The sequence below is a fragment of the Choloepus didactylus genome, chromosome 12, assembly GCF_015220235.1.
Source record: "Choloepus didactylus isolate mChoDid1 chromosome 12, mChoDid1.pri, whole genome shotgun sequence".
Taxonomy (NCBI): Eukaryota; Metazoa; Chordata; class Mammalia; order Pilosa; family Megalonychidae; genus Choloepus; species Choloepus didactylus.
The window spans coordinates 911,090-938,119 of record NC_051318.1 but is presented as its reverse complement, the minus strand read 5'-3'; the positions used below and the strand labels follow the sequence as shown (position 1 = coordinate 938,119).

The following is a 27,030-nucleotide window of genomic DNA, read 5'->3' as shown; positions in this document are numbered from 1 at the left end:
CCTTAGCTCCAAGCTAAGGTAGCGCTGCAACCCCAGCAGCTCCGCCACGCCCCGCACCCACTTCCGCCTCCCTCTTGCGCTTCCGGGAGCCGAGCCCTTCCGAGGGCAGTGCGCACGCGCAGTACCCTGTGCACAGAGGACGCAGGCGGGGCGCACGCGCAGTACCCGGCGCGCAGGAGGCGGCCCACGAGAGGCGCGCGCAGTAGCTCGGGAGCACGCGCACGCGCAGTGTCCGCGCCGCGAGCGTAGGTATCTGCTCGTTGCTGAGGTGGCGGCCGAGTCAGGGCTGCACGGTCCGATCTTCGGGGGCCCGGGCACCATGGCCGAGGGCAGTGGGGAGGTGGCGGCCCTGCCAGCGTCCGGGGTTGCTAACAACCTGGGCAATGGGGCCGCGACCTCGGTGCAGACCCTCAACCCGCTCTCGCGGAAGCTGCAGAAGGTCCTGGAGACGCGGCTGGACCACGACCAGGTGCGGCCGGGGTCAGCGGGGGTGGCCGGGGTCCGCGTGAGGGCGGCCGGGGTCGGCGGGGGGCGGCCGGGGTCGGCGGGGGCGGCCGGGGCGCGGGACCCACGGGTTCGGGTCCGGCTCGCCCGCTGCCCCCATCGCGGGGCGCGGCACGGCAGCGCGGGGTTTGGGCGCTGAGAGCCCAGGTTCTTAGGAGCGCGGTGTAGACGGTGGAAGGCGCCCGCGTTAAAGGTCTTGCGCCCGGCTTCGCTGTGGCCGGGAGGCACCCTCCCTGCTTCCGTTTCTCCGTGGGCCCCGACGGTGCCCGCCCTCGGCCGCTCCCACCCAGGACCAGGCGTTGGCTTCACCGTCTTCGTCCCTTTAGTTGCGCCTTTTCCTTTTTCCTCACGAGCACTGCTAAAGCGTTCCCATCCCTCAGCGGACCCGCGCCCCCGTGTTCTCGGGGTCCCCTGCCCCGCGCCGCCTTACTGGGCTCCTCAGCTTTGCTTGGCTCCTTCTCATAATCTCCATCTCCCTACTGATAATCTGTTTTTGTTCGTCTTTTCCCTGGTTTCCTTTAGTTCTTTGTCCGTGTTTTCCTTTTGCTCTTGAGCGAGCATGTTCAGGATCATTTTCTAGTTTCCCAGGTCTGGTCCTCCTCACTGATGGTTTCTGAAGTTGTACTTTCTCCTTTGCCTGGGTCATTGCTTCCTGGTTCTTTGTGTGTTTTGTAATCTCTTGTTGAAACCTGGACATTTTGATGTTTTAATGTGTTATCACTGAGATTTAGATTCTGAGGTTTCTGTTCTTCAAGCCGTTATCCAGCTACTGTTACTACACAGCTTTCCTTGAATGCCAGGAACTAAAAAAAAATTTTTTTCCCAGTCTTTGCAGATTGTGCAGGCGCTCTCCTTTAGGGTGCATCCTTACAATGAGTTTAGAGAACAGCTTGAGGCTAAAGCGTATGGGGCTTCCCTGGTTCTTTCCCCACATGCATCTTGTCTTGTGTGCGCACGTGTGTGTGTGTGTGTGTGGGGGGGGTCCTAGGAAATCCACTGTTTACACAGTTCCAAATGCCCCCTCTTCCCTAGGAAACACTTTACTCACAGTCCTGGGCCCTGCACTGTGTCCTACAGCCAGCAGCCCCAGCCCCAGCCCCAGTCAGCACGACTGACTGCTGTCCTGTGACGGTCTGCAGGAGAGCTCAGTGAGCTGCCTTCTACCTGCCAAGCAGGTCCTGGGATGGGAGCCCCATGCACCACCAGGCAGACTGGGCCAGATACTCACACTCCCAGTGTGTGCACGAGGCTTACGGTGCCCCCTCCAGAACTGGGGCCAGGGACCCATGCCGGGAGTGTGGGCCAGCTCTGCTTGTAAGCGGCCTTTTTCTTGATTCTGTGCTTGCCCTGTTACTGCAATCCTTTAACTGTTTTCTGGGAGTGTATAAGATGTTTCTGCTAGTCCTTGCTAGACCATTTCTTTTGAGCCAGGCCCTAGTTAAGGCTGTAGTCAAAAGAAATTGCTTTATTTTAGCTATTTTTTTATACAGTAAATATTTGTAGATATAAAGGTACTTTTGCTTTCTCAAATATTTTTTATTAACCTAACTTTATCAATATTCAAGCAGATGAGGTTTTTCTATATCCTTAAAGCAAGAACATACGTAATCTTTAGAGAAGTCTGCATATAGTGAAAATTGGTGCTTAGTCATAATTCTTACTGACAAGCATCTAAAATTAAATCATGCAATAGTAGTAATAATGTTAAAACCATAGCGTTCTCCAATTATAATATTTTATCTTTAGAAAATCTGTTACATGTTTCAACGCACTTCTATTTACGTCTGTTCGCTTTTAATGCATGCATAGTTCTTGCCCTAACCTAATTTCCAGTTGGCCCATAAATTGATGTGTTTATGCTACTTAGCCCTTGGGACAACTGTTGCAACTGTCTTGAATTTCCTTAAGCAAATAAGGCTTTCCTAATACAATTAGTGCAGATAGTATAAGTAATGTGGTATTTAAATGGCAAATATGGGATTTAAATCCTAGGAAATGTCTGACTTTTCTTAAATATTAAATTTATTTTAACTAGCTTTACTAATTTTATCATTCCAGCCAGTAGTTCAAAATAACATTGTGACAAAAACACGGAAGGTGCACCTGTTAGACTAGATGTTAGTTCGGGTATAGGCATCGCTCTCTGCTGGCTCTAGGGTGTTATTGGGATATCCAGGATCGGTCCTCTGCCCCTCCTCTATTTATATTCTCTCTGTAACTCCGTGGCTTTAAGTAGTAAAAAGTGTGATGACTTTCACACGTATAACCCTATTCCTGGCATCTCTTCTGAGCTCCAGCTTTGTGGAGTCTGTTGTTTGTGTTACCTACAAGTGGGTGTCTCACCGAGCTCATGGAGTTTACCTCGGCCATGGGAACTCTTGACTCTCCCCCAGGCGGGTTCCTACCCCTTTAGTAAAGAGCGTGGCCACCGACCCGCTCAGGCAGACTCGGAGGAGGCACTTGGAGTCCTCTCCGTTTTTCATACCCCACGTCTGCCCGCTCACAAACGTGGCTCTGCTGGAGATGCTGCTGCTCACATCTGTACTGGCGCCGTGGTGGCCGGAGCCTTCCCACAGCTCACCTGGTCGTCTCCTCGCCCACCACCTGTTTCCTCTCCTTCTCCCCATTGTCCGTTCTCCGGGGGACCTGTCCTTGGGCCACGCTGGCCCTTTTGCCCTGTTGCTCAGCCTCCGCAGAGGTTCCTCTCAGCCCACCCCACACTGCAGTCTGGTTTCCCGTTGCCGTGGCAACAGGTCACCACCCTCCTTGTCACGAAGGTCAGAAGTCCAGGGTCAGTCTTTGGGCTGTAGTCAGGTGTCAGCAGGGCTGGCCCTGCTGGACACTCCTGGTATTTTCTGGCCCTGGAGATGCCCCTTCCCTGGGCTTACACCCTGCGCTGCCTGCCTCCCACCTCCCTCTGTGAGCACCATCGTGGTGCCCTGATTGCATCACGTCTGCCCAGGTTGTGGAGTGAGCACAGGGAAGCCCGTCTCTGGAAGCCCCTCATTGGGCCTACTACACCCCTCACCCTGTTCACTTTCTTTTCAGCAGTCACAGCTCCCTGAATTATCTTATTCGTCTGGCCTTTAGTTGCCTTTTCTTCCTGCAGAATGTGCACTCCGGAAGAGCAAGGGGCTGGCCTGAACAGTGCCTGGCATTTAATTAGGATGTAGGAAATACTTGTTACCCAATTAAATTAAATTACACGTTAAAATAAAAATAACGTCATAGTGATTAGATGAGAAGACTGATAGGCTATTTTAGGGAAAAGAACAAAAAGAATTCTCTAAAAGAAGTAGTTTATTTACATATCCACCATTAGAATTTAAATCAGACATATGCTAACAGCCTTAAATTTAATTAATGGTTTGTGGTTTGTTTTTTTTTTTAACTGAAATAAGTTTCTTCATTATGATTTCATGAAGGGGCTCCTGAAATGCCAAGTGTGGCAGACCGTTTTACTTCTTGATATGTACTTCTCTTTCCTTGCATGTAGTTTGACTCTTGTATAGACACTCTAGAACTGTTTAAAAAATTTTAAATTTTATTCATGTTTTATACTAGTTAACGCATTCTCACAGCATGAAAAGCAAAAATAACAAAAAGGTATAATATCTCCCTCCAAGTTGTGCTGCCCACTGCGCAGTTCCTTGCAGATGCCAGTGGCACTTACTCCTGGCCGTCACCCAGATGTGTGCACAGGAGATGTGCAAATGTGTATTCCCTTTTCTTTTTTCACACAGAAAAAAACTATTATGATTACTTCTATACTTTGCTATTTCACTTACTGTATATTGAAGCTCATATTGTGTAAGTACATAACGAATTTCCTTTTTCTTTGTTTTAATGCATTTTATTGAGGAATATTCACACAGTATGAATACAATCAGTGGCTCACAGTGTCATCATATAATTGTACATTCATCACCATAATCAATTATTAAGCCTTTTCATTACTCCAAAAGAAATTAAAAAGATAAAGATATAAAACAAAACCCAAAATATCCCATAACGCTTATCCCCCCCCATTGACTCCTAGTATTGATGTGGTATGTTTGTTACTGTTGATGAAAGAATATTAAGATTATTACTGTTAACTATAGTCCATAGTTTGCAATAGGTACCTTTTTACCCATACACCATTCTATTATTAACTCCTTGTAATAGTGTTGTACATTTATTCTAGTTCAGCCTCTTTATTTTTCTTTTTTAATGGATATGCCATAATTTATTTAACCAGTTCCCTTTGGAATTCAGGTTGTTTCCAGTCTTTGCAATTCCAAACAATTCTGCAGTGAATATCTGCGTGTGTGTATGTATACCTTTATACACAAGTAAGTATATATTATGTTTCAGGAATAAGTTTACTGTTAAGTAATGTGAAATTCATCCAGTATTTTCTGGATTGTTTAAAAGAGACAAATTATTTGAAAATGATTAAATTTTGGCTTGAAAAGGAATACATTTAAAAGTTGGTCGAATACATATATAGATGGAAACCCATTTCTTCTGTTACCTGTTGTTTAGGAGATGTTGGAAGCTCTCAAGGCACTTTCAAGCTTTTTTGTTGAAAATAGTTTGCGGACTCGAAGAAATTTACGTGGAGATATTGAACGCCGAAGCTTAGCTATCAATGAAGAATTTGTAAACATTTTCAAGGAAGTGAAGGAAGTATGTAAATTCTTTTCATTTAACATTTATTGATAACTTTAGGCCTGGCACTATGCTAAATATTATTTTTATGAATTATGTTATGTTTGCTATTCATGTACCATGTTCAAGTAAAAAATGTAACTACTGCTGCATCGAGGAATTTACTTGGATTAGTGTGCTTTCTTAAACTGTGACCTCCACTAATGGTGTAGCATTTGTTCTTGGAGAGTGTCTTGGGAATTTTAGCTCTTCTCTCTCTCTCTTTTTTTTTTTCCAAACAAATATATCTTCTCTGAGTAGTAGAAATATCCCCTCATTGTATAACATCTCCTTGGACAACAGCTTCTCAACTGGAGAGTAATTAAGATTGATTTATTTTACTAGATCCTAAATTCTGAAATTTTCGGATTAATTAGGATCAGTTACTTCAATGAATAAATACTGTTTCATCATATTTGAGTAATGTAATATTAGCATCCTAATATGTGAGATGCATGGAAGTGTTATACGTGGTCTCATTGAGTGCTTGATAAAATAGTGTTTTTAACATTTTAATAGGGCTTCGCTAAGTCAAGGCTAATAAATTGGAGGTTTGAAAGGAAAGTTGTTGGTGTTCCTAAAGACAAAGGAAGACAAAGTAGCAATGGGAGTGCCCAGACTGTGGTCTGCAAACCCCATTTCCACCAAAAGGAACCGTCTCATCGCTGCCTGAAGCAGGGACGCTGACTCAGGTTATTGATTAAGGGTCTGATAGACTCGAGCTAGCTGGAAGAGGCTTCCCTTGGCCCAAGGTAGGACAGCTTGAACATCAGTGAGATTAACTGCTGCTTACAGAGACATATCAAATATGTTGTGGTCCATGAGTTTATAATGATAATGTGAAACAAACAGAACCCTCATGAGTTATCTTTGGGGAACCAACTTACTGATTTGAAAACTGGTCAGTAAAAGGAAGGACTCAGCATTCATCCTGTCTTTTTGCACTAACGATGCCTCTAAGTTACAAATGGTTGATGATGGGAAGTTTCTCTTATAGAAATCTTCCAGTTAATAGATGAAGGAGATATGATGGAAGTGGAACATCTCTGTTGCATAACCACTGAGAAGATGAGGGATCCAGCTCGGAGTTGCTCGGCCTGGTGCTGTTGGCGGTTTGGGCCTGGTGGTTGCTGGGAACCGTCCTCGGCATTTGGGGTATACCACATGTAAGAAAGGAATAAGTTTCGTTTTCACATAAAGACAGCATGGAATAAGGGAAATGGAGGCAAAACCAGTTTAAACAAGCCCCAGACAAAGAGAAGAGAGAATCTACCTGATGTAAAGAGACATGAGGTAGTATCAGAGGCGGGAACTCACAGCAAAAAAATAAAAATTTGGGGGGGGATTGGCTAATCAGTTCAAAATCTCAATAATGAGCTAGTTGGCTCTCTGGGATTGGCTGTACAAATTAAAATCTCAAAAAATGAATTAGTTAGTGTTCTCGGATAGGCTGTAACCTCTGTAGTACCCAGTCAATGGGGAAACAGGGGAGGGACTTGCGAATTAGGAGTAGGAGATTTAAACATCGCCATTCTCTTCCTCGGGCGCGCCAGCCTTCCGCGTGTTTGGCTGGACGCCCCATCTTGCAAGATCGTAAATAAATTCTTTTCTCCTCCAGAACCGAGAGAGCGTTTATTCCCTTACAGGTACCACTTTATTTCCGACAACTTGGGGGCTCGTCCGGGATCCAAAGCTTCGGAGGGGGACCCCCGAGGTGGACAAAGGGAAGGCGCGCCCCGCTGATTGAGCGGTCTCGGACTCCGCCATTGGGGGCCCATCTCCGGCAGCTAAAGGGCCCGAGACCAGATACTTGGATCTGCCGGTTGTGGATGAGAAAAGGGGGAAAAGAAAAAAAGGGCCTGCCTCTGGTTAACCAGGCAACTCCGTGCACGGACCAAGGTAAGGAAAGAAATATTATATTACCTTGGTGGTTAAAGCATTCTGAAAGTCTGGGGCTGATCCTGAGGGAAAGATGCCCAAACAAGACTCAGAATGGGGACATTCTGATGAGCCTAGAGCTGATCCTAAGGGAAAGATGCTCAGGCAAGACTCAGAATGGGGAATAGAGGCAGTCAGCCGGCCGGGAATAAAGGGAAGGGGGTACCTTTAGGGTCCCCGGGGAACATTCCTCTAAATAATCCATTGGGAAACATGTTAAAACATTGGACTAAAAGTAATTGGACCAAGGGAAAGGGTAAAAGAAAATGATCAAATATTATTGTTATGTTTAGACAAAAAAAAAAAAAAAAAAAAAAAAAGGCATTTTGCTGCCAAATATATTCTGGCCAAAATATAAGGCAGATAAGAGTTGGCTTTGTGCTGACCTCGTGTGTCATGTTAATAAAAATAAATCTTTTTCCAAGGCAGAATTGAACTGTGCCATGTGGTGGCTGCAGGGAAAAAAGAAACTAAAACCTGGGATAAGAATTCCCCCACCTTATGGTTTCCCCTCCCCCACTGGGGCGGGAACCATTAAAGCCTGAGGTTTTGGTGGAAGCAGTCTATGCCCCCAGGCAATTGGAGAGCCGGTTAATGCTGACTGCTCCAGTAATTACAACCCACCAAAAGTTAAAAAAAAAAAATGGAGAGATTTCCAAAAGTTTCTGTTTCTAAAGGCTCTTAAAGAAAGGAAGGTAAGAATCATTAATAAAAAAAGCCTAGCAAGGCTAGCTGAATAACAATTAACTTGATTCTTAAAATCTGGTTTATGTAAATATCCCTTTCTTCGGAGAAGAAAGGGAAATGGGAAAGAGGGCGGCTATGAGAGAAAGAGAGAGACTGCATCCACCTAAAATAAAATTGGCTGTACCCATATCCCCAAAGAACGATGAAAGTTGAGGTCTGAAGTCAAGTGGTCTCAGGCTGGGAGAGTGGAGTGGCCCACATGCATGAAAAGGGTGAGTTTGCCCTGGGGGTTGAGGGTGGGCCTTCCGCCTCAATGCTCTAGAAAAGTTTTGCCGCCTCAGGACCCAGAGGGTGGAGCACATTCCCAGGGGAATGGGAAAAGCCTGGCCGCCACCCCACTGTTCAGAGAAGGTAGAGCCTTTACCCCGAAGAGGCAGAGTCTGGGTGGCACCCCGATGTTTAAGAAGGGTGGGGCCAAAAAGGTAATCTCCCCAACATCACCCCAGACTTTGAAAAGAAAAGGGCTGCCACAAAAGCCTCTAAAAAGGGTTGGACTCCCACTCCCTCAAGCCCCAAGAATACAATGTCATTCTGTTAATAACTCAGACTTTAAAAGGTCAGCTATATAAAGGAATTTTAGCCTAATATTCAGAGAAGATCCAAAAATCGATGAATGGCTGAATAAGCCATTAGAGGAAATATTCAGAGAGTCAACAAGCCAGGGAGGAAACAGACAAAAGTGAGATAGAGAAGTAATTGGAGCAGTTTAAAAAAAAAAAAAAAAAAAAGGAGGAAGGAAATTTGTAGCATGGGGTTTGTGTGATTCTCTATTCATATACTTATGTGGGGCTAAACAGGTATTAATAAATACATTTACATATTTTAGTGTGCTGTGTAATTAAGTCTAAGGCATGTGGAAGCTACATTTAAAGTCCCTTAATGTGTGTATCAGGGTATATAGAAAGTTATATGCACATTTTTTAGGACTGTATTTGGATGCATTCTGAGTTAAAACTTCATGAATCTAATGGGAGTTTAAGTTGTATGTTTACACAGGAATGTGGGATAGTTGTATTTGTATGTAATAAAAGCATGTAATATAATTACGTAGGAGTCTTTCAAACCGTTAAAGTTTGTCAGTGTGTAATTTAAAACTTGGCAAAAATTTCCTGTGTACTCATCTATAGTAAACTGAAGCTATTTCTTTGTGTCTTTATAGCGTATACTAGTTTGTGTGTACTCTAAAGCTGGGCAATTGTGTGCAGTTTCACAATAGTGTGAAAAATGAAAAAAAGTGAGAAAAACTGTGTAAAAGTTTTCTATGTATGTGTAACAGTAGTGTATTGGCTATACATGCTTGTAAATGGGAATGTATGTCTGTTTCGTATGGTTATGAGTGTGTATATAAGTTATATGTGTCTGTATTCCAGATATATGAGACTGTGTATTCTTGTAAAAAGCAGAATAATTTTTCTGATATATTTTGGGCAAAAGCAAAAGGTCCATACTCAAAATGCAAGTAAATGTTCCTATAAAAGGGTTTAAGGTTCACTAAAGCTGAATTAAACAAACTTAGAACAGTGAATGGTTCATATCTCTTCCCAGGTCTCCATTTGGTAATGCCAGGTTGCTATCTTAACATTAAGTCTAATAGGAATAAAGACACCACATATATTGTCAAATACTACACACCAAGGCTTGTCCTCCTCTCCCTGGAGAGTGGGTTTTTACTCATCTAACAGCAAAACTTGTGTGTATGTTCAGGTTATGCATATATGTGAATCACGTATATTCAAGCATCACTAAACTAGGTGTACTAAAAACTGAATTTTAAGTTAGCATTTAAGAGTGGTAAGCCTTTTTATGTTCATTAATCTTAGGTTATTGTAAATTATTGTTGTCCTTTAGTCTAATTGTTCTAGCCTGAAATGTTGGTAAGTTCTTGCTGCTCTTCATGCACATGACTTCAGGAGTGTCTGTACCTAAAGCAGGTATTAGCAGTTTTACACTAGGGGAGTCATTAGAGGGGTGCAAGCCATGTGTAATTTAGTACTTAGGCAATTACAAGGTGTAGGCCTTTGGTTTTTGGTTTGCCTTTCCCCAGGAGGACTGGAGAGCTCCCCTCCCTAGACACAAAGGATCTTTTTCTTAAGAATTATATACTGGCCTTGTCTTCTACTTTATCATCTCTCAGGCACCGTGGACTGCTGGCTCAGACCCCGCCTCTTGAATTTGCTGCCCATTGACATCAGCCTGGCAGCTGGGTTCTGATCCAGTCGTGGAAAGAATCCAAACTTCAACCGATCTGGGAAGGACCCTATCAAGTCTTGCTGACAACTGAGACGGCAGTCCGAATGGCAGAAAGAGGCTGGACTCATTACACACAAGTGAAGGGACCGGTGCCTGAACCAGACGATAAGTATCCAGCAACTCAACCTGAATCCTGGAAAGTGACTCCTACCTCAGATCCCCTAAGGATCACTTTAAATAGGCAACAGTTAAAGGAACATATTAGAACGGAGAAAGGGCTGGATTAAACCCTATGTTTGCATTGTGCTCTGTGTATAGCTTAATGATGAAATTGCTTATGCTGATCATAATGTTCTATATTCAAGGAGTAACAGGTTCTGCTAAGCTGGTTATAAGTGTAGTCAAAGGTTAAAGTCTCAAACTGTACAATTTGATGTTTGTCAAGTAATGAGCTGTAAAAATCTAAAACATCAGCAACAACTGAGGGAGGAATATAAGCATTTATGTAAGCAGACTGTTCAAATAGAAAGCAAAATTGTTGGGCGAACATTTAAGAGTATAACTTATGAGACACCTAACCCCTGTTATTCTTGGAACACTGCTTGGTGGACCACACAGTATGAGGGATGGGTCTTACCCAGGTTGAAGGAAAAACCATTAAGGGAAACTTGGCTAAAATTTAACTCTCCAGTACAAATTGACCCCAAGGTCATTAGAATACTTAAGGCCAAAGACTTAAAGCAAACCACAGAAATAGAGACAGGTTATGGAAATACAAATGCCTGGGTAGAATGGGGCAAACATACCATCCAGAGTCTAAACAGAAGTGACTGTTATGCTTGTACAACCAAACAACCCACTGTTCAGATTATGCCCTTCCCCTTAGGGATGAAAAAGCATGAAAGGGAGTTTAAATGTATAACACTCCTCTTTCAAAATGCTACTCCTGGTGAAAGTTGTAGTACGTTGTCCTCCCTTTTCCCTCCAGTCCAGGAGGGAAGTGTCAAAGCCATACCAGCGTCTCACCTTGGTCCCGGAAACCACTCTGCCTGTCTCTCCAGATGGGAAGAAGGGCTCCAGGATCTTGGTACCATGGCTCTGTGTACACAGGTGTGGAATGTGAGCAAGGATAGTACTGGCAACTTCTCCAGCCTAACTATACCCTGAGCAGACCTCTGGTGGTACTGTGGGAAGGGCATCCTCTGGCCAACACTACCTGAAAGGTGAGGAGGAACCTGTGCTCTGGTTCAATTGGCTATTTCATTTACCCTGGCATTTGAAAGTAATAAAGTACCAACCCAAGGCAAAGGAGAAAAGAAAAATGTACAAAGTGTACCTAGTTCCTTCAATAAAAAATGTTTGTAGATAGTATAGGGGTTCCCCAGAAAGTTCCTAATAAGTTTAAAGCTAAAAATCAATTAGCCGCAGAATTTAAATCATCCTTATTCTGGTAGGTCACCATCAATAAAAATGTCAATCATCAGCTAAAATTCATCAACTATACCAGGAATGTCATTAAAAAAATAGCAGAACAGTTAGATGCCACTAGCCGAATGGCATGGGAGAACAGAATGGCCCTAGACATAACGCTAGCTGAAAAAGGAGGCATCTGTGCTATAGTTGGAGAAAATTGTCGCACATTCATCCCCAATAATACTGCACCTAATGGAACTATCACCAAAGCCCTACAAGACTTAACAGACTTATTTCAAAAACTAGAAAAGAATTCTAGCATTAACAACCCACTCATAGAATGGTTGGAAAATTAGTTCGAGAAATGGAAAGGAATTGCAACATCTATTTTAATTTTCCTTATCATTCCAGCCAAAATGTTTATAACAGATGGGTGCTACATAATCCCGTGTGCTCAAAGGCTAGTTCAAAAACCCATCAAAACCACTAGAATCAAAAATAAAAAAAGATCCCTATGATAAAAAATGTGAAAAAGCCCTTAGCAAATTTGAGAATCTAAAATGTGAAAACTAAAAGTGTTTAAAAAGAAAGAGGAGGGAATCTGTAAGAAAGGAATAAGTTTCGTTTTCACATAAAGACAGCATGGAATAAGGGAAATGGAGGCAAAACCAGTTTAAACAAGCCCCAGACAAAGAGAAGAGAGAATCTACCTGATGTAAAGAGACATGAGGTAGTATCAGAGGCAGGAACTCACAGCAAAAAAATAAAAATTTGGGGGGGGATTGGCTAATCAGTTCAAAATCTCAATAATGAGCTAGTTGGCTCTCTGGGATTGGCTGTACAAATTAAAATCTCAAAAAATGAATTAGTTAGTGTTCTCGGATAGGCTGTAACCTCTGTAGTACCCAGTCAATGGGGAAACAGGGGAGGGACTTGCGAATTAGGAGTAGGAGATTTAAACATCGCCATTCTCTTCCTCGGGCGCGCCAGCCTTCCGCGTGTTTGGCTGGACGCCCCATCTTGCAAGATCGTAAATAAATTCTTTTCTCCTCCAGAACCGAGAGAGCGTTTATTCCCTTACAGGTACCACTTTATTTCCGACACCACAGCATCCCTGCTCCCCGCCTTCCTCTGCTGTTCAAACCCAAACTGTCTCCACTCGAGCCCCATGGAGGTACCTACACCACTGATGAAGAATTCTTGCCGGGAAATTGGACCGGAATATAATCAAGATTCTAGATCTAACTGCCAGTTTATAGAACACCCTGGGGACAGAGTAAAATCTAGTGTCGGGAACTCTTCAGGTGACTGAAACTGGTTTCTCCGAGAAATGAATTACCGGAAAAACAAAAAGCAAAGCAGAAATAAGTGAGAATTAGTAGATTAAGAAAAGTAATGAGGCATATCAACCAGTTGCTATTTGTGAATTTTATTTGTTCCTGATTTGAACAAATTATTTAAAAAAAAAATTTTAATTGAGGAAATTTGAACACTGACTAGGATTATTGTTAAATGTTTAGATGTAAAAATGGTACTGTGGTTATGCTTTTTTTTTTTTTTTAAGTCCTCTTGGAACTACATACTGATATGTTGATTTCTGGACTTCATTCAGAATAATTCAGTTTGTAGGAAAGTGCAAAAGTGAATAGAGAGGGAAAACCTGGGTGGGGAGATGTGTACACAAGAATGTGAGTTAGTAATTGTTGAAGCTGGAGGATGGATGCATAGGTGTTCTTATTATCTCACTTCCTGATATTTTTAAAAACTACTTATTGTCTGTGCATTTCACAGCTTACATTTTTTTTTTTATGGTAATTGGAGGAAAAAGAAAGTCATGCAATCTAAAGTTCCTTGAATTACCATTTAGTAAACCTCTGCATTTGTGTCATATATTGTTAAGAGGGTAAGTTCTATTATTTTACACTCAGATCCATTCCTTACATTGTGGTGGTTGCAGTAGATATTGGGAGTAGCTGTTCTGGACCTAGTGACTGAGAAGGGTCGAGAGCTCATCCCTCTTGATGATGCAGTGAGGGTTAGGGGAATGGTGAGGTTAGTTTGCTTAGGTATCTGCTTTTGCTGATGTTAAATGATATTTTGAAATCCTGCCTTCTTTATTCACCTCAAAGTACTTTAGGACTTAATTTGATGATATGACTTAGGTCCTATTTATAATAAACATCTGGTGCTATGATTTTTACGATTCTAAGTATTGTAGAGAGAAGGGAAAAGTCGTCTAGAATTTAGGTTGACACCGGTGTTCTCACAGGTGACTTTGTAACCATGGTGCCCCTTCGTTCCGTTTCTGGTCCTGCCACTCGGCTCATGTCATCCCCTCAGAGAAGGCCTCTTCCTTATTTACCTTTCTGTCGTGGGTCACTGAATGTAACTCGTCAGAGAAGACAGTAGGCAGTTGGAAGCCTCATGTGATTTTGTGATACGAGGGATTTGTCTAGGCAAGATTAGAACTGGGAGATGTGCTGGGGGAGTTTCCTGTCAGTTCATACCAGAAATGACAGTTCACTGAACTAAAGCCCTGGCTTTTGGGGTAGTGAAAAAGAAATGGGGATGATGTGCATATTCCGGAGGTGTAAATGAAAGCATTTAGTAACTACTGGAATTCCTGCATATGTGGAGGGTGCCGGGAGGTGGGAATGCATAGGGAGAGAAGGAGGTGGGAATGCATAGGGAGAGAACGTTACTGAGAAAATTATCAGGTTTTTGACAGGAACTAATATGTAGTGGATTTCATCAACATAAGAGGAAGCACTATTGTTAGTTTATTGTGTTTTAAAACTTGCTTGTTTTTATTAAAATCACAATTCATGTATATAAAAGGTAATACGGTCAGAAGTTAAAAAAAACAATTACATTATTGTCCTATCACCCAGAAAAAACTGTTGCTAATATTTTACTGTATATTTTTCTCTTTTTCTATATATAGATACATTTTTTCTATACAATGGATATGTGCTGTTGTATAACATTATTTTTACCTTATATAGACTTCTTTCCATGCCAATAAAATATATCTACATTATCATTGTCAGTGTATGCCAAGATTTCCTTTGGTTTGAAGTATTTCACATTTTCCATTTATTATTGGTGATTCTGTGTTGATCATACTCATGTGTATATTGTTGCACATGTATCTAATTAATTCCTTAGGTTAATTTTTTAGTAGTAGAATTCCCAAATAATGAGGTGTTTATATATTTAATGCATTTAGTGTTTTCCTATTGCCACCTTCTGAAAAGAATGTACTAGTTTTTTTCCATCTTCTCTAATACTAGATTTTATTCTTTTTAGTCATTTCAGAGCTTAAATATGAAATCTAAAATAAAATCATTGGATTAAAATGAGAACTTGGCCAGGAGAAGAGAAATTTCTGTAACAATCTATAGGATGTTTAATGGTATTTTTCTCCTTTTCAGGAACTTGAAAGCATAAATGAAGATATTCAGGCAATGAGCAGCTGTTGTCAAGATATGACAAGTCGCCTACAGGTACTGTATGGTGGCTAGATTTTAACATAGTGCACACAGAGTAAGCTCTCATGATTGTTCCATAGGTCTACAAAATGTATCTAGCACTTCATGCTCTATGGCAAGTTTCAATATAAATATGCTTTTAAAAAAAACAACTGTCTTTGTTTTTCTTTGGGTAATGGTCTACTGGTATTGTTCAGTTAACCCCAGAAGCTACTGCATTTTTGTCTAGCTAGTACAGGCCTTTCAATCCCATAATGTCCCAGCAGGAATGCCATCCTTCAGAGAAAGAAATTCTTAAGAATAAGTCCAAACCGAAGCTCTACCTGAGAAAGGCCCAGTTTAATTCTTACTCATGGTCAACCTACAATAATCCCAGGAAAAGGTGTATATGTTAGGTCTGTGTGCTACATCCGTCCTAAGCCTCTGGCTGCCGAATGAGCATTTGACGCAATTACTCTCACTCACGTGATGCTGGAACAGTCCATGGACAGGTGTACTTGAGGGGTCCACCTCCACCCTCATGGTTTCATTCCAGACTTGAACGTCGAACCTTCTCGGGAACTGTCAGCAGCCCCGGTTTTCTAGGGGGGTCTGTATTGATCTGTGCCTGTTCGCGGAGGGATCCGCGGCCTCTTGTGCCCTGTCAGCTAGACTGGTCCCACTCCTGCTTCTCCAAAGTTCTCGCTCTCCTAGGCTCCTCCAGCTCTTGATGTTCTTAGTGATATCTGAGACCTTTGTTAATTTCCTGATTTTGTAACACATGCAGAATCATATCATCTTCCCTAATGATCTTAATGCCATTTAAAATTGTTTGTACATGTTGATTTTGTTGCTTAATGCTTGATAGTCTTACTCTTCTTTATTTCCTTTTCCTGTCTTCTGTTTTCCATGACTTAATGCTTTTTCTCAAATTACACTCCATATGGCTTTCTCTGCTGAACTCTTGTATTTATTTTGTAATATTAATGCTGTTTTGTACTATATTGGGTTACTCACTTTCCTCTGCTTTTAGTGGTAGTACCTCTTTATTTTCTCATTCTTCCTCATAATTATATTGTTACTATTTTCCTCATAGCTATTTTTAAAAGTTTTCATTGTGGTAGCATGTATATAACATAAAATTTGTCATTTTAATCATTTTTAAGTGTACAGTTCAGTGACATTAATTACGTTTACAATGTTGTGCTAACACACCACAATCCTTTACCAAAACTTTTTCATCACTCTAAACAGAAACTTTGTATCCAATTAAGCAAAAATTCCCTCTTCTTTTTCCCACCAGCCCCTGATAACCTCTAATTTACTTTCTGTCTTTATGAATTTGCTTTTTCTAGATATTTCATATAAGAAGTATCATATAGCACTTGCTCTTTTACAGCTGGCTTATTTCACTTAGCATTATGTTGCAGTAGGTCTCATAACTTCATTCTTTCTTGTGGCAGAATAAATTGCATTGTTTGTCTACACTACATTTGTCTGTCCATTCATCTGTTAATGGACATTTGTGTTGCTTCCAGCTTGGGATGTTGTGAATAATGCTGCTGTGAACATTGGTGTGCAAGTGTCTATTTGAGTCCCTGCTCTGAATTCTTTTGAGTGTATACCTAGCAGTGGAATTGCTGGGCCATGTGGTAATTCTTTGATTTGCATTTTTGAGGAACTGCCATGCTGTTTTCCACAGCAGCTGCAGCATTTTACATTCCCACCAATAGTGCACAAAAGTTCCAATTTCTCCACATCCTCTCCAAAACTTGTTATTTTTTGTTTTTTTTTTTTTTTTTAATTATAGTCATCCTAGTGGATGTGAAATGGTACTCGTTTTTTCTTTTTTCCAATGTTTACTGATACTGACCATCTTTTCATGTGCTTACTGGCCATTTTTGTATCTTTTTTTGGAGAAATATCTATTCAAATTTTTTACCCATGTTCTTTAAATTGGGTTGTGTTTTGGTGGTTGAGTTATAAGAGTTCTTTATATAATCCGGATGTTAAACCCTTATCAGATATATGGTTTCCAAATATTCCCTTCCATTCTGTAGGTTGTCTTTTCACTTGTATCCTTTGATGGCTCTCTTAGCTATTTTTAATTGTAAAAAGATGGAAGTATTATTATTCTTCCTGCTATATTCAAAACAATTTATAAGTATTTTAAATCAAGCCAAAGTGACTTATTTAGTCCTTCATATTCTCTTTGTGCCCTGTCCCACTCCCATTCTGTTTTTTGCCCCCCTGCAGTGTTGTGGGCCTTCCCTCCCTCCCTCCCTCCCCTCCGTCCCTCTTTCCCATCCCTCCTTCCCTCCTTCCTGTTTATGTAGAGTAGTAAACTGCATCCATTTAAAGTGTGCAAACCAATGAGTTTTGACAGTTCTGTGCACCTGTGAAACAATCACCACAAACAAGATGGAGATTATTTTTGTCACTTTTAATAGAATTATTAGATATTTATTTAGAATACTTAAAAATATTTAATAGACTATTAATATTCTATTAATATTAATAATTAATAGAATACTTAAAAATATTTTATGTTGCCTGTTGCTTCCTTGCATTTTTGATGCATGTATCATTTCTTAAATCAGATATGTGATTTTGAAAATTTCATTCATCCTTTCCAATTTTGCTTAAAACTAATTTATTTGGATATATAGCATTATTGGAATCTAAAAAGTACTTGCTCATAGTAGCAACTCTAGAGTAATGTTTCCAGTTTATTCATTCATAAAGGAAAGTGTTTCTTGGAGGCTCCTCCCACTCTTTTTATTACAAGGTATTAGAAGGATTAATTTAATTAGTTAATATTTCCTATAGTACTTGGAATATGAGATATTTTAGGAATTATTATTATTACAAAATGCATTTAGATATTTAAGAACTACATTTGGTATGGTTTATCCCTTTGGCTGTGGTTTTGCTTGATAAATTTAGAAGCACATTTATTATAAGAAATAATCATTTTTAATATATAAGATAAGTTAATTAAAATTTGTCTTAATAATCTTCACTATTATTCCCAAACATTATTTTGGAGTTGTTACTATCATGTATAAATGAGTCAGGAAATGTGCAAAAAATGGTTGAATAATTCTTATTGTATAACATTACGCTTGAGTATCATATTTTGATTCTTAGGTGATAGCGATTGTAAGGGACATGCTCAATTTAATAATTACTGTTTGGGACTAGAAAGAAGCTAGTATGTTCCTTTCGATAATGATTTTGTGAAGCAGTCTTTTTTCTGGAAATATTTAATTGTAAACATTTTTTAGAATTGAGAAATACTGTATTTGAGAACATTGTAGAAGGTGGGAATAAGGGTGGGAGTGGGTCTTTAAAACGGAATGACTTTAGGAAGGACGAGTGCCTGAAGAAGTGGGTGGTCCCGAGGCGGTTCTGTCCCCTGAACGGGGTGCTCTGGAGTTACCAGGGTGGGGTCTGTTTTCTTAAGCCCCTCTTCCCTGCTGGGCGTAGCGTGATTGTAGGGAGCACAGAGCCACGAGAGTGCCACTTTGGGAGGGGAGGGGGAGCTCCGCAGCAGACAGGACATGTGTGAAGCCTCCGGACGGCTGCGGCCAAGGCCTGTGGGTGGACCAGGCCTCCCACGCTCCAGACCAGGACAGCAGCACCTTGGCTCTGGCCCCACGGACTCGAGTGACCGTTTGGGGTTTTCTCTCTAACAGATTGACTCACCCTGCTCTGATGTGTTTTTGTTTACTTCCTAGTTTCTGGATACTGGTGACTCCAGCTTACACCCTGTTTGGCTCACTGGTACTTCAGGCATGGGGCCTTCGTCCTCTCCCTCCCGATGACCACTTGGTGTCTGCTCTCACTGCTAACTGCCTTACTTTCGTAGCATTCCCTGGTTTGATTGTCTCCACTCGTGTTTCCGTCCTCTCGGTAACACTTGGCTCGTCTTTGGCTAGAACGCCCTCTCATCAGGTTCTCACTCCTCAGGTGGCCAGCTCTGGCTGGGAGGAAAGGATCATGTGGTGTGGCACTGGGGCGGGGCAGTGTCCTTCCAGCCAGGGCAGGTCCACGCTGTGCCCGTGGGAGGAGGTGGCTTGAAGGTCCCATCTCAGACGTTCCCACTGAGGCCTGTCCCAGCTCAGTGCAGTGTCCTCTGGATTCTCACTTCAGCCCAGTCTCCCTTCTGGTGCTTCCTTTTCTTCGGAAAGCACCACAGCCAGTGCTTGCCTTTGTGCCTCCTCCTTATTCTCTCCTGCGGGCCTTACCATCCCGTGGGGACCGTGGACCCTGTGAGCCTTTTGCTCCAGCAGTGTGTGCACCTGGACATGCGTTCCTTTACTCGGCCTCTTTCAACTTTTGGGCTCTGGGCTGCGACCTCCTTGGCTGTGCGTCTGGCCCCTGTCTAGCGGTGGTCCTGCTTTTCTGAAGTACGTTCAGACCAGAATGCACTGACATTAGATTATGTTTGTCATTTTAGGCGGCGAAGGAGCAGACTCAAGACTTAATAGTAAAAACCACTAAGCTTCAAGGTGAAAGGTAAGTTGTTTTCTTTAAACATATAGTCACCTCTTGATTGATTTGGGGATTGAGTGGAAAGAAAATTATAGGTAACTCCAAATAAAAGTTAAAACAAAATAATAAAAAACATGGTTCAAAATTGATTGAACGCACCAGATTCTGTGCTGCTCTCCAGAAGTGTGAGACAGAGACAGGAGCAGTAGTTGAGAGGCGCTGAGCTTGATGCCAGGGTGGAACGCCTGCTCCTTCTTTGGAATAGCGCTGAGGATGTTTGTTTATTGTTTGTTATGGAGCTTGAAAATAATTACTTTCTAAAATGTGGATTTTTCCAGAGTTTTAATAGTAGTATTTTTTTTGTCAAATTCATTGTCTTGTTTTATTTACTCATGATCAATCCCCTGTGGTATAATTGAGTTGCCCATGAATTCCTGTAGCTTACACGGACAGGTGTACTAAATGTTTGTTGACTGACTGGGTGAGGGTGAGTGCCGTCTGGAGCAGTGCGATGTGATGGCTGTGGTTACGCTGAGAGGCTTTCGCTGTGCATCTCCTGTGTGTGTTGACTGAGTGACGGGTGTAATTATGCTGAAAGGCATTCAGCATGCATCTCCTGTGTTTGCTCACTGACTAACAGTTGTGATCGTGCTGACAGGCTTCACCGTGTGCCCTTAGGCTGGAGCATTTCCCTAGAGGCCGTGCCCCTCCGTGCATGTGTGGCCAGGAGCAGCACCAAACCTCTGCATTCTGGGTGTCCCTTGGTGCTGTGGAGGCAGGACCACCTCAGAGCTTGCTGTGAAGCCCTTCACGTCCCACAGTCAGATGTGGGTCATCAGATGGGTGTCGTCCACATGTGTTTGATAGATCATACAATGTAAATAGATAAACTGATGTAATAGAAGAAGCAATAGTTTAAGACTATGATTAGGAAGTTTTTCAAGAGAGATTGCTCATTTTTTACTTTAATTTGTCTTCCTTTGCAGTTTTCTCAAATGGAGGAATTCAGATTTCTTCCTGTTCTTTCGCCTTTGGCCAAAACAAAATTTTTCCAGGATTAATTCAGATGTGGACTCTAAAGAATGATTCAAAGGAGAACTTTTAGCAGCCTTGGGGGCCGAGGGGAGGTGCCTGGTCATGCCTAGTGCAGTCCTGAGTTTGGGAAGCGGGTCACTTGTACCTGACGAGTGTTCAGCCTTGGTGTTGAGTGCTGCACTGAGTGGGAGAGAAAGGGATGGGTGGCACCCAGTGTTCCTCAAGTGCAGTTGGCCAGCTTGGGTGAGGGGGCGGAGGGGCAGAAGCAGGGGGCCGTGGGCTTGGGTCTGGTGGGGATCGAGAGGAGGAAGTCAGGGCCGGGAGGGGGGGATTGGAGTGTATCGTGGGGAGGGGGTCTAAGAGCAGAGAGAGAAGGGATAGCAGAGCGGGCAGAAGCGGGGCGGAGCGGAGCGTGACCCCCCTTGGAGAGGGGGCTGTGCTTCATCTGGAACATTGGCATGGAGGGGTCCATGAGGGGTCAGCTAAGGTTAGAAGTGGAGGGGAGAGAAACAGGACGTTTATGCCCATCCATGGCAGTTTTCTTTTAGAAATAGGAAGTAAGGATGTTGTGAGGAAATACGGGGTGGGTTAGGAGAAAGCAATTTTTAAAAGGATGGAGTTGAAGGACAGCGGCTGGGCCTGGGTGGGGGTGGCAGGGGTGAGAAAAGTTGTGACTGAGGAAGTGCAGCAGCTCTGCGTATTCAGAAACTGGTATGCGCTTTTAGGATAGATCCAGAATGTTTTTAATATCACAGCAGGGTTTTGAAAGAAAAATTTATTAGAAAATGAATTCCTAGATAGAGACCCAGAACATGAATTTTTTTCTTAAGCTAATATTGGCTGACCTCAGAAACAAGCATTGACTCAACTAAAAATTGTGACTAAAAACCGAGGGGATCACAGGTCAGTAATCCTATACAAAGCGTATTTAAATTTTTCCTGGTTGAGTTAGGTATTTCTGTTGCCATCTTTACTGTAGTATGTTTATGTTCTTATAATTAATTGTTGGTTTCATTGTCTGTCTTTCCATACTAAACCATGAGCTTGTGAGAATAATGGCAATTTCTTTTTCTCTTTCTTTGTCTCTGGTGCCTGACACATTGCAGATTCAATAAGTAGTTTTTGAGTGAATGGATACTGGATGCACCCATTCTAATGGCAGAGAAGGACCATCAAATAAAAACTGAGCTCTTTGCTGTGTGGTGGCTCCTGTCACTGAGTGGGACTCGGTTATCCCAGGGGGCAGTCTTAGAATGTGGTAACTAGTGTTCCGTGAGCAGTCTTCTCCTGCGCAGACCCTCGGCTTTGGAAGCCTGGGAGCGTGCTCAGTACAGGTGTGACATGCTAGTGTCCCCATAGCTGTAGATGTGATATGCCATGAACGTTTGTGTCAGCGTGTTGTAGGAAAATGACATCGCAGGAGTGATGGCGAAAGACTCCTGGTTGCTGGCAGAGTCATTTTTCCATTTTTAAATACTCCCTTTTCTTTTTAACCACAAGCTTTGTCAAGTAAGCAGTTAGCATTAGAAATAGACGTGCTGTGAACTTGTTTGGATAACGTGGTACAGAGGTTCTTCCAGTTGAGTGAGAAGGAGACCAGTTACCAGCTTAGCTGCAGCTTCTCGGTTTCCCATAGTGTTTCAGTGATAGTCTTAGGAAAGGCTTTCTGCAGGTACATGCTTCCTTTGTTTAAGTGATACTGAAATCACTATTCATGATATATTTTATTCTCTCTTAGACCAGCCATATTTCTCTCTGGACTCAGAAAAATGGTCTCTGTAATATTAAAGTGGAAGGAAAACAGGCTTTGGCAACAAAAGCTTGAATTCTAATCTAAATCAAGGGCAAGAAGTTATGGATCTTTAATTTTGGACAAGTCATTTTTTAACCTCCCTTAACCTCGATTTCCACATCTGAAAAATGGGAGTGATATCTCTGTTACAGGGTGGTTGTGAGGATTAGTGATTTATGAGAAGTACGCAGCATGTTGCCTGCCATCTGTCTGTGCGTTTGCCCTCTGGTTAGACCAGGAAAGCTTTTCAGGGCTTGCTTTGTTGGCTGGGAAGCGTAGAGCCATTTTATGCTTGATTTCAGTAGCTTTCTGTACTATTTACTTGCCCATCCCTTCCCCTTTACTTCTTACTATTTTTCTTTTTTAATAGTTTTCATTTAATTTTAATTGTGTTTTTAGTTGTAAAGTACTTTAATTCAGGTTTTGAATTTGGTGACATGAAAGTATAAAACCATTTATTTGCATAAATTTGTATGTAAAAATATATTGCAGTGTCAGTGGCATGCAGGGAGTCAGCTAGGGTAGATTATAAAAGCTTTATTTCAGTGATATGTATTGCCCTGGAAACAAAAGCCAGGGAGTAAGGCACAGTATGGTTTTCCCTTCTCTGTGCTTACGATGATTGTACAGGGAAGGAAACTGTGTGAAGGAAAATTTGAAAACAACCCTTGGTTCCAGCATTTTTAATTCGGTTTGGGGATGATGTGAATCTTTTTTTTTAAACTCTATCTGATCTAATAATGTTTTTCTTTTCCTGATATGTAAGAGCTTGCAGTTTGTAGGTGCGTATTTAAAGTGGGTGATACTGTTTATTTCCTGATTTAACTACATGAATCAACAGAAAGACTTTTCCTAAGTTTTTTGTTACTTCTACCTGAAATTCCATTTCCCAAAATTGATTTGTTGAAAACTTATTTATCCTTGAAGGTCCCACTGTTGTTTATGCCCATCATATATCTCAAAATATTTTACAATTTTTAGAATTTTAGGCAACTATATGTGTGTGTCTGTATATGCTCTCATATGTATTGTCACAAGGAAAGGCTTTGAACAGCTCAGTTTATAGTAACTTTAATCTACATTTGTGTATTACAGTTCTATTACCCAGCTGTTTTCCATGTTCATCCAGAAAGCTTTAGAGTCATCAGAAGAAAATGGTTTTTCCTTGTATTCCCTCCCAAAATGGCATTGCTCTTACAGCACTTATCTTCTGCTCTATATTCCTAACCACTTGCTGGACATGATGTTCTCTGGCTGTATTTTGCCTGCTCTTTGTACCCAGCGCTTTCTACGTGACAAGCCTGTTTAATGTGTTCACATGATTACTTTAACTTTGGAAGTAGTTATTGCTGAAACTGCCTGTGATGGTTCTTATGTTTTGAGACTCCTTTATAGAAATAATTATGATTGGGTTTATATTTACATAAAAATTACTAAGGAATCAAAAATATCACACTGCATGCATGTATTAGACTGCTGTTCAAGCCATTTTCCATCGTTGCGCAGTCACTTGAGGTGTAGTTCACATACCGTAGAGTTCACCCATTTAGAGTGTACGGTCCAGTGGCTTTTCCTCTAGCCATAGAGTTGTGCAAACATTTTCATCCCCCCCAAAAGAAATCCCGTATCCATCAGCAGTCACCCTTCATTACCCCCTCCCAGCTGTAGGCAACCACTAACCTGTTTTCTGCTTCTTTAGATTTGCCTATGTGGACATTTCCTGCGCTGAAATCCTGCAATACGTGGCCTTTTGTGTCCGGCTTCTTTCACGTGTTGTAGTGTGTCTCTGAACTCGATTCCTTTGTAATGACTGAATAACGTTCCATTGTGTGGTTAGTGTGGTTATGTCACTCTGTGTGTTCTCGTCACCTGTTGATGGCCACTTGGCTTGTTTCCGCACTTCAGCTACTGTGAGTGATGCCGTGACAAATGTTTGAACAGGTCTTGGTGTGGACGTACATTTTTGCATCTCTTTGCTTAGGTAGATTCCTGGGGGAGGAGTTGGTGGTAACTGCTGAACTTTCTCAGGAACCCAAACCATCTCCCACAGCAGCTGTCCCCTTTTGCAAGCCCACCAGCAGTGTAGGGGTTCCAGTTCTCCCGTCCACGCCAACACTTGTTACCGTCTGTCTTGTTGACGGTAGCCATTGGGTGGTGATAAAGTGGTCTCGCATTTTGGTTTTGATTTGCAGTTCCTTAATTACTAATGATGTTGAGCATCTTCACACATGCTTGTTGCCCATTTGTAGACTTTCTTCGAGGAAATGTCTGTTTAAGTTTGTTGCCCAGTTTTAATCAGGCTAATTATCTTATTATTGCGTTGTAAAAGTTCTGGATTCTGGAGACAAGTTCCCCATCAGATATAAGAATTTCCAAATATTTCCCCCATTGTGTGGGTTGTTTCACTTTCTTGATGGTATCATTTGCAGCACATTTTTTATTTTGATGCCCAGTTTGTCTAAATTGTGTCACTTTTGCTTGCTGTATTTCTAAAAGACTTTATTGCATTGACATTTATTATTTTATATCCTAACTTTAGAAATACTAAAATAAAAGATTCAGGAGTATATTTTACTGTGCGGATTTTAAAATCATGGCATGAGACTGGAAATGCTGACCAGTGATCAGCCTATTTATAGGATTGTAACTTTTTTACCTCTCATTTTTTGAAAAAACATATTTAACTTTCAGTTTGATATATTATAGAAATTTTATGTGGCAAGTTTCAGTGATTTTTTTTTTCCTTTCTATTTTAGGATCAAGAGAAGTCTTTTAAAAATACTTCTCCTTAAGTATTATAATTGACAGCCAGATGTTTTAAAGTCCTAAAGATCTGGAGGCAGGCTGTTTCATTTCGTTTCCTTTGTACCAACTGAATAAAAGGGGCCTTGCAAATATAGAAAAGTACTTTTTCTTTCTTAAAAAAATCTTTTTTTCCTGACATAATGTTAATATATATCCGTTGTATAAAATTTAAAAACCATTAAAATTAACTTATTTCCTCCACCCAGATGTAACCACTATTAACACTTTGATGTGTTCTTTCAGAGAGAGAGAGAGAGAGAGAGAGAGAGAGAGAGAGAGAGTGTGTGTGTAATTACATTTTACTTTATACATTTTACTATGTTTCTTTTATTTCTAAAAAATATGGTATTTAATAGTGACATTATATTGTCTTGTGAATGAACATCAGGTTTTTAACCATTTTTAAATAATTGGATATTTTTATTGTTTCCATGATAAAAATAATTGTTTGGTGTATCTTTTTAAATCATTGTGTGCATTTAAGATTATTGCTGTAGAATAAATTCCTAGAACTAATTTTTGGGTCAAATTGTATAAACTTTTTAATGTGTCCTGATACATACATATTGTCACATTTTGTTTTAAAAAGGTTATACAAATTTATACTTCCATCAGCAGTATATGAGAGTGTCCATTTTATTAAACTTTTGTCAACACCTAGGTATTGTCATTAAAGAAAAACCATGCTGATTTCATAGATGAGAAAAGGTGTCACACTGTTTTAATGTACATGTCTTTGAGTATTGTGGGGGGTCATTTTTTTCAAGTTGTTTTACCACTTGTATTTTTTCACTTTCTTGGTTTGTATTTACGTGTATTTTTATGTTAATGTTTTTCTTAATGTTTTGAGATTATTTGGCAGAAGTGACTCAGGGAAGTAGAGTTAAAATATGACATACATATTTCTGGAGGAGAAAAAGCAACACAAGCTTTCATAAATATGTTCTGGGGTGGTTTGAAGGAATCATTATGAAGATTAAAAAGCTTATTTTTAAATATTCTGTTAATATATGAATACATTCTTAAAATTCGTCTGTGTATATTAAATGTCTTATAAATACATCGTTTTAAATTAGTGCTTATAGATCTATCTCATGTCTTTTATTTGCTGTATATTATTCCATGTTATGTATGTGTCCTGTTTGTTTATGCATTAAATAACTTCACTTAATAGGCAGGGCATACATGAACACATCTCAAGTATGCTAGAAGTTGTAATTTATGTATCATTATGTATATATTTTATGTTAACATTTGTTTCATAATTTTTACTTATATATTAAAAGCCCTCCAAAAGACAGCACAATTCAGCAGTGAGGTAAGGGTAGGGCAGGGTCTGTAAAATACGTTCCTTGTGTCACATCATGCCCTGGCCTGGGGCCTCACCCAGTGCAAGCCCCCACTGATGCCAGTAGAGTGCACGGATACTTCCAAACCATTCTGTCAGAACAGTGGTGAAAATCCACTTGGAAAGAATATGTGAGTTACACTGAAGAGTAACATGATTTAAACAAATATATTAGAATTTATTCGGTCACTACTGTAAAAGTTGACACCTTGTGATAACAAATCCTTGTTTTAGTAATGTGGCCATTGTTAAAAGTATTTTTGAACCATCTCTTTGGTAGATGCAGAGGCTATAGTTCAAAGTCTTTTGTGTTATGGATTGATTTTTCGATACACTCATGTTATTTGGAATGAATTTTAATGATTAAGGGATATGATCAAGAAGTTTTGTTTAAAATGAAATGTAACTATAAACCAAAGAGACTAATTTTCTTTGTGCCTTTTAAATTGACTCTAAAGAGAAATCTAAAAGACACTCCAAAATGGTTTTAGTTGAAATGGCTTCGCTGTTTTTTCATTAGTTTAAATCTTGTATGGTGATTGGAGCTTTAAGAGTATAAAATAAAACCTGTTGTAGTAACTTTGAGAAATTTGTAGTAA

At 40.9% G+C, this 27,030-nt stretch overlaps 1 protein-coding gene across 3 annotated transcripts in view; it reads left to right on the top strand.

The window, feature by feature from the left end:
* The first annotated feature begins 217 nt into the window (after positions 1 to 217).
* Positions 218 to 27,030, top strand: part of COG6 (component of oligomeric golgi complex 6) — an 82,133-nt gene continuing 55,320 nt past the window's right edge. Inside the window, exons 1-5 of one of the 3 annotated variants that reach the window (XM_037799664.1) lie at positions 440 to 469; positions 4,762 to 4,838; positions 5,032 to 5,175; positions 14,919 to 14,990; positions 19,417 to 19,475. In XM_037799664.1, the coding sequence (XP_037655592.1) occupies positions 5,035 to 5,175; positions 14,919 to 14,990; positions 19,417 to 19,475 (272 nt within the window). In that variant the 5' untranslated portion in view covers positions 440 to 469; positions 4,762 to 4,838; positions 5,032 to 5,034. Of the gene's footprint in view, positions 470 to 4,761; positions 4,839 to 5,031; positions 5,176 to 14,918; positions 14,991 to 19,416; positions 19,476 to 27,030 lie in introns of all 3 variants that reach the window. The other 2 variants (XM_037799665.1, XM_037799663.1) reach the window with 2 other exon arrangements.